At 31.6% G+C, this 12374-nt stretch overlaps 1 protein-coding gene across 1 annotated transcript; it reads right to left on the bottom strand.

Moving 5' to 3' along the window:
- Positions 1 to 301: 301 nt before the first annotated feature.
- On the bottom strand, positions 302 to 1273 carry LOC127092382 (uncharacterized). The gene has a single exon (XM_051031247.1). The coding sequence runs from the start codon at positions 1271 to 1273 to the stop codon at positions 302 to 304; it is 972 nt and encodes a 323-aa protein (XP_050887204.1).
- Positions 1274 to 12374: the final 11101 nt, after the last annotated feature.

Here is a 12374-nt window from a genome sequence, read left to right as displayed (position 1 = left end):
CACTTTTCTTCTTGATCAAGTAGGTCCACAACTTTCTACTGTAATCATCAATAAATGTAATAAATTACTTGTTACCTCCAAGTGAGTCTACCTCGGGAAGACCACATACGTCTGAATAGATTATCTAGAGCTTCAATTTCAACTTGCTTCTTGCATCCTTGCTAAAGTTATTCTTATGTTACTTTACTTGAACACATTACTCACATACTTCTTATGGAATATGGATTTCTGGTAGGTCTGAAACCATATCCTTCCTCTTCAAATTACTAAGTCATTGAATCAAGTGACCAAGTTTATAATTCTATAACCATTCATCTCTGCTAGCTGCAGTCGCCAGACACTTGTGTTCCAACACATCAAGTTCAATCCTGAAGGTTCTATTATGAGACATATGAGTCTTCAAGATCAACCTATTTCTTAAGTCGATCACTTTCATAATTCTATCTTCAATTATTACTTTGTAGTTCCTTTTGATCAGTTGACTTATACTTAGCATCTTACTCTTCATTATAGGTATGTACAACACATTGAAAATTACTGATCGTTTACCATCCTTTCTCCTGATCAGAACATCATCAATACCTTCAGCAAATAAGGTATTGTCGTTTGCAAATTTTACCTTGTTCTTCGACGAGGGATTGATGTTGATAGACCAATATTTTCTTCCAGTCATGTGCGACGAACAACCTGAGTCGAGATACCATTGATCTTTGAGTCTTTCTTCTTCTTTTGTTATGACCATTAGCACCACTTCATCTTCTACAAGCTTTGCATCACTTTCTTGATCTTTCTTTCCTCCTTGACATTGACTTACATAATGGCCATACTTTTGACAATTGTAGCAATAAATATGACTTTTATCAGGTTTTCTTCCATCACTTATTCCTCTACCTGCACGACCATCTATGTACTTTTCTTGGTTAGAAGATTGTCTCTGATTCAACAAACTATCTTCTCGATGGTTTCCTCTACCAATCGAATTGTTGTAAATTCCTCTTCCCTTGTTACCATTCCATTTTCCTTTGTCTTTCTTAGACGACTGAGCTTGCAAAGCCACATCAGTATTTGACTTGCTTGTAGTTCTTTCAGCCATTTTTTGTTTGTGAGATTCAAGAGTTTCTTGAAGCTCTTCTTTTGTCATGCTTGACAAATTCTTTGATTCTTCTATGACTACTACCACATGATTGAAAATTAAAGTCAATGATCTTAAAATCTTTGATACTACAGATTTTGATGTCAACACTTCTCCATAGATTTTAATTTGATTCACCATGTTCGTTACTTTGGTGAAGAAATTAGTCACAATTTCATTGTCTTCCATCTGAAGCAATTTATACATTCTTTTTTGAGTTTGTAACCTCATCTCTTCACTTAGTCAACATCTCCAAATGATTTTTCCAGGATATCCCATGCTTCCTTTGCTGAATCTACATCATCAACTTTCTAAAAGTTGTCTGGACTAACACATTAGTGGATTATAAAGAGAGTCTTATAATCCTTCTTCTTCAAATCTTTGTGTGCATCCTTTTGTTCATCCGTAGTATTCTCTTCAATTGGTGTAACTACATTCTTCATAAGATCCCAAAGATCTTGATAACATAAAATAATCTTCATCTGCTTGCACCAATTTTCATAATTGTTACCATTTAAGATTGGAAGATTTCCCAAAAAATGTCCGTTCAAATTATTCATCGTGATTCAATGCATCCTAAAGATCACACAACTAGTGCTCTAGATACCATATATTGGGAAAACTCCAATCTTGAAGTTAACCGAATCAATCTTGATGAATAAAGTTCAATCTTTCTAATTGAATACGCCTCTTGTTATTCACCTTTTACTCAGGTGAAACAACCACTCCTTGGTTGCAAGAGAATTCTACACTACACAGAGAATGAAAGAAGAAAACATTGTAATTAAACGTGAGAGAAAAAGAGAAATTCTGGAGGAAGAAGAAGAATGAGTGTTGTTGTGCAAACTACATTTTAAGTGTTTGATAATGTGTGCTAATCACAACTATGATTTCAAAATCTATACAATGTTTTCTTACAATTGATTACTTACAAATGAAATAGAGCTTCTCTCTATTTATAGATGAGATTACTTGCACTCCAAGTAATCACAAAATAACTAACTCAACTAAACTAAGCTAAAGTAACCATTTCGACTCAGTCGACTCCTTCGACAACTATATGCTTCGACAAACTGTATTTGACTTTTTGTCAAATACATCAAATACAAACTTTGTTCGACATAAGTTACAATACACTATTTCGACACCGGTCAAATACAGGCACACCATTTCAACTTCTACAAAAAGAATTACAGAGAATATTATCAATTGTTCCATAACCGATTGTCCCTTAGACGAAGAAAATAAAAACATGTTAGATTACCTAAATGAATTTTCAAATTTGTCACCATAAATGATATAAATTATCTTATGTCACAACAATATTCTAAGAAATCTTTTGAATGTCCCGCCTCATGAACAAACATTACTTCATAAAGGAAAAAGTTACAACTATGGTAATGAGTTTCATGTAATTACAACTAATAGATTACAAAAGAGTAAAACCAAATTACTATTGGTTAGCCCCACTAGAATTAAATGGTCATTAAATACTTTTTCTTATAAAATTATTTAGTAATTGAAATTCATCATTTAAAATTAAACAAATGAGATGCTACGTATTTAAACCCGCACACTTATCTCTAATTACTTTATTTTATTTCTTTATACGTTAACTTTTCTTCACGAACTCACTATATAATCTAATTCAAAAGTTCAAGTAGTGAAAACATAAAAGAGGAAAAGAAAATCTTAAATATCCTATAATAATACCATTACGACCAAAATGATTTCATGAATTTTATTATCCTATAGTACAGACAGGTCACAATATATATCCAATTCTAGATATCAACCCTTTTCTTTTGTCACATTCTTCTTCTACTAAATAACAACATGACAAAGCCAATTTCTTTCATCAAGTCACTATCTACAGAATTTGAATTTGAATTGAATTTAAAGAAATAAGTTTGCATGTGGCATGCAGTTTTGACAAATGTCATGTATAGCTTATCTTACGCATACTACATTTAATGGACTCATAGATTATAATATTTATTTTGATCAATTTCAAATAATAATATATGAATCCGGCAAGTATATAATATATAATTAAAATATAATGTATCAGAATCAGAATATTTTTGATATAGTCCCAGACACTTTGTGACAATAATAATAAAAATTGAAACAGCTAGCAGTTGATGGTTACTGTATTTTTGTGATCATTGATTGGGCTGTAGAATGACATATTTTGTTATTTTGTGCCCAATTGGTCATGATATATTTATAGTCAATATAGTACTTGTGCAGATTTTTTTGGTTTGTTTGCATTATTTGTGTGTGAAAATGTTTTACCATAACTTGTAATATGGACAAATTTGATTTATAGTATTCAATGTAGTGTTGTGTTTATTTTCTTTACACTATTTATACATAGACATGTTTTATCCCAATGTCTAATATCATATGGACCACTTTTACTATTGCTTGTGTTGGTGTGTCCATAATTTGAAAAAAAATCATTTTGAATGAAATTAGATTGGTTCTAATAATTGGTTCAAAATTTATGAATGGATTATTTTGAATGTAATTATTGTGGCAATGTCTGATATAGACATCAGACAAATATTTGTTCAAAAGTGTTGTTATAGAAGAAATTTTTTCACTATCTTAAGAGAGAGTTTTATCGTGGTGAATTGTGTGTAGAAATATTCAGTTTAAAAAAAATATTACCGCAATGCTAAATTGTAGAGATATAAACAATGCCACTTCTTTTTTGCGGGGTGGGGTTTGGTTAACAATTTTCTTAAATACTGGAAAAATTGGCCAAAGTTCAATAAGTTAAAGCACAAAATTAAAAGCTTGAGGCCTTTTTGACAACCAAAAAAATCCAACAAAATACTCTATTTTATTTGTTAAGATTTTTTCAATCCACTCCCTTAAAATAGGGGGTACTTTTGGCACTCTTCGTTGTACTCTCTCTTACACCTTTGTAAAAAAATGACCTTTTAATTTAGAGTTGTTTTTTCGGAGATACCTTATTTATATCCAATACATTTCATATGTGAGAAACACTTTTATTTTTGTCAAAAATTAGTATGAAGAAACATCTCTATAAAAAAAATATAGAAATATATCTTCAGAAAGCTTTTAGTCTAATATGTGTCGGATCTCCCCTCTTCTTTATTTAGGCAAAAAGATATCAAGTATTTCACTTTCTAAAGTTTTTCTAATATCCTAAATGCTTAATCAGTCCATGTAATTTTTTTACTTCATTCAATCCAAGTCGCATTGTTTTAAAATCTGAACCGCTCCGACCGATTGCACCGATTAGATCGTGAATCGGAGATTAAAGCGGTCTGGTAAGATCATTAAATCATAATTGCAATTGGCCTGGTAAAAATCGGTGTGACCCGGTCAGACCAATGAACTAGTAGGTCTCTTGATTCGGCGAGTTAATCTTTTAATATTCATTTTTTAATTTAATTATAATTTTGATTCTCTATTTTTTTTTCTTAAGTTTTGATGCCCCTGTTTTAAAGTTTGGTTTTATTAATATTTATAATTATTTATAATATTTAAATAATATTAAAATTGCAAAAATGTAATTTTGTCAAATTTTAAGAATTAGATACGTAACCTTTCAAAATTATTAGAGTTCTAATTTTATCAAATGCACCATAAATTTATTTGATGTTTAATTTAGTCGAAGAAAAGAGAATTATATATTCTATAATTATAACATTTCTCTCTAATTCATTCTCGTTAAACTTATTTATTATTAATCATATAATATATTAATATAATAAGTTTAACAAATTAAAGAATTAATTATACAATATAATCATACTATAAATTAATAAAAGACTTGAAAGAAAAAAATATGTTACCAAAATAAAATAAAATTATATTTTCATATTATTTTCAGTATGAATCTCATTATTTAAAGAGAAAAAAGAGTTAATGTTAGCAAACAAATACGAAATTAAATTTTCACTTTATTTTCTATTTTTCTACTCTATCTTTTACTTTTAACTATTTACATAGAGCATAATATTTATTTATGTTATATATTATTTTATTAGTTTATAGTATTATTATATCATACAATTATTTTTCCAAGTTTTGTTAATTTATAAACATCAACAAATTGTTAATGTTTGGAAGTTACAATTTTATTTAAGATTCGTAAATAAATTTATAAAATTTTAGTTATGAAATTTATGTCAAAATTTTTATTTTATGAATATATATTTTTAATTTGTATAAATTGAATTAGAAGTCATGACGGTTTAGACTTTAAAATATTGCTTGAACGAATAAACACACTGATCCAATAGCTTGAACGAATCGATGACGGATGAGACTTTAAAATATTGCCAAGTGGTATATCAATTACTTATCAACATCCATTTAACAAGGTGCTTCAATTTCAAGTACACATTTGGTAAATATCTCTCTCTCTCTCTCTCTATATATATATATATATATATATATATATATATATATATGAGATTAATTACTATACACTGTCAGTGTAAAAAGTTTTACACCGTCGATTCATCACCATCATCCGTTTGTATTACTTTATAGATTTTTAAAATAAAAATCAAACTTCTTTTAATATCCGACGTCTATGATTAACGGACGGTGTAAAATCCTTTTACACTTTCAGTGTATTTCAATTAAACTTTTATATATATATATATATATATATATATATATATATATATATATATATATATATATATATATATATATATATATATATATATATATATATATATATATATATAATTATGTTGTTTAAGAAACTTTGCTATATATGTAGTTAAATTCATTGTTAGATATATTATTGAGCCAGGTGTGTTGTGTCATTTTTTGTTTTTCCTATTTACGGCCATTTTTTATGTTTTATGTGTGTTAAGAAACAATGGAAGTGCACTTCTGTATTTTGTCTGAATTTAATTTTTCAAAAATACGGAAGTGCACTTCTGTATTGTGTCTACATTGTTTGATTTTGATGTCTTTTATTTAGGTTTTATTTTTCTGCTTTGCCTACTTTGTCTGATTTAATTACAAGTTAAATGACTTATGTAACACCCTTTTTTTGTTGGTGTAAGCCCTAGAGGCCAATACTTTTGGTACTTGTATCGAATTATTTAAAGGTATTTTCTTTATTATGGTTGATTAATAAAGTTCCTGGAATAGATAGTCCGTTTAATGTATTAAGTGTGACTTAATCATGAGAACACATTAAACATAAGGACACTATTCTTAAAGTATCTGTAGTCGAGCTTTAGTGTGAAGTGGGATAACATTAAAGCATTAAGACTATTATGTTTGTAGACTGATGATCATATCTCATGGATCATGGATAAAGAGTTATCAAGTCTTAAACATAGGTATGAATATTAGGAGTAATATTTATACCGGATTGACCCGTTATGAGAATACTATATAGAAAGTTATGCAAAGTGTCATAAGTTATTCTCATGGTGATAATAGTGTATACCACTCTTCGACCTGAAACCACTATGGATCCTAGATGTAGAGTCGAGTGCTTTATTGCTGATCCAACGTTGTCCGTAACTGAATAACCATAAAGACAGTTGATGGGTACTCCACGAAGCATGCTGAGGAACATGAGTGTCCTAGATGGAATTTGCCAATTCTGCGTAACAGGATAAATGTCTATGAGCCCAATATTGAACTGGACAAGGATGACACGGTCTATACCTTGTGTTCAATATAGACATAAGGGCAAAGGGGTAATTATACACATAATTATTATCACAGGAGGTTTTGTCAGATCACATGACATTTTCGTGACTTGGGTAGCAGTGATGTGTTGCTAGATACCGCTCACTGTTTATTATGTTAAATGCGTGATTTAATATAATTGCCAACGCCGCGAAAACCTATAGGGTCACACACAAAGGACAGATTGATGAGAGATAGAGTAACTAAGGAACACCGTAAGGTACGGTGCACTTAAGTGGGAGACGAAATATGGTAAGGTACCAAATACTTAAGTGATTTTGGGCATATTATAAGATATGGGCCAAAATACACTTAAGTGGGCTTTTTAGCTTGAAGCCCACACAAGTGGTTCTATAAATAGAACCCCTTGGGTAGAAGCATTGTGACTCCAATCCACTCAGACAGAAATTCAAGTAGAGACTTGGAATTTTGTTTCCCTCTTTCTCTCACTCAAAGCCTTCATTCATAACAACTAGCACTGCGATTGAAGGAATCCGTTCGTGTGGACTGAGTAGAGACGTTGTCATCGTTCAACGTTCGTGATCGCCCAGTGGATCTGTATCAAAGGTTTTGATCATTATCAGAGATCTGCACCAAAGGTTTGAATCGCCACAAGAGGTAACGATTCTATCACTGATCATGCCCATTCGTAAGGATCACTAAATGGAGAAATTTTTAAATTCCGCCGCGCCTTGGATGGCAATTCTCCAACATTTTTCTACCCAAATTATTTAGCATATAATCAGAGTAAATAAGCACGCATATAAAGAAAAAGGGCGTCACATCGACGTTTTCGAAACTTAAACTTTCAAAAACCAATAATACACCTGGTCATTCAAAATAACACATTTCACTCATCATGAATATTCAAGCAATATGCGTTCGCAGCGGAAAATAAAGAATACTCATGTATTTCATAATATGATCCATGTCCCATACCATGATCATCTCTCAACAATCACTTCAAGTAAAATAAAACAATTAATGACATAAAGCATATCAAAATAAGATATGAGTTCAATACCACTAATCTACCCAGTGTTACATGACCAGAGCATTGACTCATTACCTAATTTCAAACTAAATACGGAAACTCTCCAGCTATTCTTGAGCGAGCTACCGTCCACATACTCCAGCAATACTACTCTGTAGTATCTGCACGATACCCATGTAAAGGTAACATTCAAATAGAAAGGGTGAGAATTCAAATCATCATGAAATAGCATAATAAGGCACAATGAATTAAAACACAATTTAAGAATTCATCACACTTGGTATAATCACGTCAATAATATTAACCAACAATCATCTCACATATTTCAAACGTACATCGCATCCACATCAATACATGCATTTAATGATCACATAACTATAGACGACTTAATGCAAGACAATGTGACTCTATGCATGTGGTACCTCAATGTGAACTCAAAGTTTCACCGCTTTCCGATTCAATATCTAGAATCCAAGCCACGCTTCCGATCCGGACAAGACCAAAGCCCTACGTCTGTTTCCAATGAAGGATCACCGCTTAATACTACGCCTAATCCCAATTAGGATTAACGTCTGCTACGTCTGTTTCCAATGAAGGATCACCGCTTAAATACTACGCCTAATCCCAATTAAGGATTAACGTCTGTTATGTCTGTTTCCAATGAAGGATCGCTGTTTAAATACTACGCCTAATCCCAATTAAGGATTAACGTCTGCTACGTTTGTTTCCAATGAAGGATCACCGTTTAAATACTACGCCTAATCCCAATTAAGGATTAACGTCTGCTACGTCTGTTTCCAATTAAGGATCACCGTTTAAATACTACGCCTAATCCCAATTAAGGATTAATGTCTGCTACGTCTATTTCCAATGAAGGATCACCGCTTAACCACTTCCACAATGAAGTCAACTATGCTATGAATGAATGCACACATACCAACACATATGCAATTAAGACCATCTATATACCGTCTTAACATCCCACATATCACCATGACTCACAATTGGTACATATACACATTCATCACAACACATCAATTACGATTACATATACACATCCATAACCATAAATCATTCACAATTCAATAAATGGTATACATACACATTCATACAATATATTATTCACCAATATAGGCCAATCGTCAAATATGTACACATAAATTTCATTCCAAACGCACACAACATTTAAATATCAATTTTTCACTTTTCAAACAGTGTTAACCGGTTAACGCCCTGGGTTAATCGGTTAACGCAAAACAGAATGCGCTTCTTGGCAATTTATAACAGTGTTAACCGGTTAACGCCCTGGGTTAACCGGTTAACGCAAGACAGAATGTAATTTTTTTAATATTATAACAGTGTTAACCGGTTAACGCCCTGGATTAACCGATTAACGCAAGACAGAATGCTGTTCCTGCACTAACACGAAACAGAATGCAGATTTCCCCGCATTTTTCATCGTTGGAGGACTTCCGGACCTCCGATTTCGATTCCGTAAAAAGCTACACGTTCAGAAAATTATGACTCATCCAATTCTATATTCATTCACAGTTTTAGCATAATTTAATCATCACAATTCAAGAGTATTTATCAAGACCTAATAATTCCAAACCATGCCAATTAAGGATTTCAACCTAAAACATGTTCCTACCCATTGACCCAATCATACTAACCCACAATGATAAGGATTTCCCCCCTTACCTTGTCAATTTGATGGAAACCTTGACTCCTCTCGCTTTTCCTCTCCTCTTTCTCTATTGCCTTCAGTGCTCAAGTGAATTCTAATTCTCACTTCCTTCACTCTTACTATTTATAATAGTATTCTAGTTGGGCTTAAATCATCTAATTTAATCACTAGGACCAGTAATACCTAATTCCCATACTAATTAAGTTAATTAATCCCTTATTATACTACCTCACAACCGCTTAACTACTTAACACTCCAAATAATTAACTATAATATAATAAAAATAATATAATAATTAATTCCTAATAATTAATGTATTGTGTCTACATTGTTTGATTTTGATGTCTTTTATTTAGGTTTTATTTTTCTGCTTTGCCTACTTTGTCTGATTTAATTACAAGTTAAATGACTTACAACCAAGAACGATTGAGGCACAATAGAGTTTCCCAACATGCATCTATTCGTAGTGAGAGAGCTCCATCCTCGCGATCACCAATTGGTTCTAATTCATTTTATGCAAATGCATCCATTTCTGGAGTTCAGGTGTCTCCAACTTTGTCTTCCTACAACCAAGTGTCATTTGATGTTGTCTCAGAAGCCACGCTAGACCATGTTGGTGCACATGTTGTCGATGTTGTCGTTCTTGAGAAATTTTGGAGGAGACCCCTATGACACTTCACTACTATCTTTGTATGCAAACCATACTGTTAGGCACATGTGAGACAAAGAGGTAAAATTTATTTGTATTTATTCTTTAAAACACATGTGTTAAAATATTCAAACTTTGTGATGACGATGTATTTTTTTTACAGTACCGTGATGCTTTAAAACGCATCAACAGTGATAGGAAGATTGGGAGATAACAATAATCTGAGAAGCAATGGTTTCATGATGCATTGAAGATAATGGTCACCTACTTGGAAGCTGACTCCCGTGATGTCCTAAAGGAGCTGGAAAACACTAAATTGTGTCATGTTCGATTTGCATGTTTGGAGAACCTGTATATACATCACATAGTTTCATTAGTAGAGGCCGATGGTGATGATGAACAAGTTATGCATCATAGAGCATGTGCATTAAGGTCATACCTCATGTATTTGGTTGACACGTCCATATTTGAGGACATAAGTGCTTATTACATCAATGTGATTTGCCTTAGATACTTTATTGACTTCGACCAAATTCATGAGTATAATTGAGGAGCCGCTTGTTTGATTTACCTATACTTGAAGTTAGTTGGAGGTTGTCTTTAGAATACTAAACAAATGACAACAAGATGCACATTGTTTACTGTAATATATTTTCACCTTTACTGTTATTGTACAATTTCTTTAACAATTGTGCTACACCATTGCTAATATTTCATATGTACCATTTTTAAGCATGTATCCATCATCATTTTCCACGCATCTCCGGCTGGTCATATCTTGATGACTACACTAAGGATCAACCACATGCTTGTGCATTCATCTCGCTCAAAAGGAATTAGGGGACTGAGCCTTTCAGAGATGAAGCACGAAATGTGTCAGCTTCTTTCTAATAGAGTAGTGCATTCGGTTAAATCCAATGGTATTTCATAGTGTCACATTCTTACATGACACCAGTTGCTCATGGAGATCCACCTAGGACAACTCATCATGAGATATTAGAGTAGGAGTAGGCTAGCGCAAATCATGATGCTGATGTGTTACTTGCATGTCTTTGTATAGAGGCTATTACACAAGTGAGTATATAGAGAGGATGCTTTCTGAAAGGCCTTTTTGGGAGGACCATCATAGATGTTATTCTATCTAAGGCACAAACAACATTGCAGTATATGAGGCAGGGAAGGAATAAGGGCTCATATATAGTTAGTAGTATTTGTATTATGGATAACATTATGGTTTGTAATTTGTCATTTTGATAGTATTATGGATCTTAGATTGACTCTAATATATGACATTTTAATTTTATCATATTAGTGCATGGTTTGGTTGATAACAAATTTATTATGATAGTATACTTATGGTCTATTACATCAGTGTATTTCTCAAAAAATGATAATTTTTACTACTTAAAAGGTGATTCCAGAAGTATACATCCGTAACTTTTACAAAGATGCATTTGCATACTAAGTTATGACAAATGAAAATGTAGTTCACTTACAAAGAAATGTAGTATTTATGAGGTGGGTACGAAAGTATATTCTAGAATTATTAAAGGACAATTTTGAGTTTTTACATGGCGATTCTTCACCCGCAGGTGGAAAGAGCAACCCCTAAAATTTAGGGATTATTGATAATATGGATTTTTTAAAATAGATTTATAGACAACTTTTGTCATCTAAAAAACATTGGTTTGTTAAAAAAAAGGAGGGGTGCTAATAGTTAGGCCACAATATAATATTAAAATAATTTTCTTTCTTTAATTAGATTTTTTTCACATAAGCAAGTTTATAATGTAAATTTCTTAAGATATCGTCATAATTTCTATATAAAAAATTAAAAGAATTTACAGTTTCTTAAAGAAAAAACCTCATATAAAATGTTACAAAATTCTCATTTGAATATTTTAAATTTATATATATCGTTAAAAACAATATGATCAAGAGGATTAGAAATAAACCTTTCTAATTATAGTGAGCTATTTTTATGGCTATCCGGAAATTAATCCAAATTTCATTTGAAATTTACAAAACATAATAACCATTAAAAAGATAGCTATGCACATTTTGTTTTTTTCATCCATCAACTAATTCATTGTTCTTCTGTTTTCTTCCAAAATCCGTTTTAAAATTGTATACAAAAGAATGGTAGAAAAATATGGAATAATAACAACTACTATAGTTAGAAAAATACAACATTTTTTCCTATCAT

Source organism: Lathyrus oleraceus, chromosome 1 (assembly GCF_024323335.1).
Source record: "Lathyrus oleraceus cultivar Zhongwan6 chromosome 1, CAAS_Psat_ZW6_1.0, whole genome shotgun sequence".
Classification (NCBI taxonomy): Eukaryota; Viridiplantae; Streptophyta; class Magnoliopsida; order Fabales; family Fabaceae; genus Lathyrus; species Lathyrus oleraceus.
Note: the sequence above shows the minus strand (reverse complement) of the source record. Positions and strands in the feature narration are given on the sequence as shown.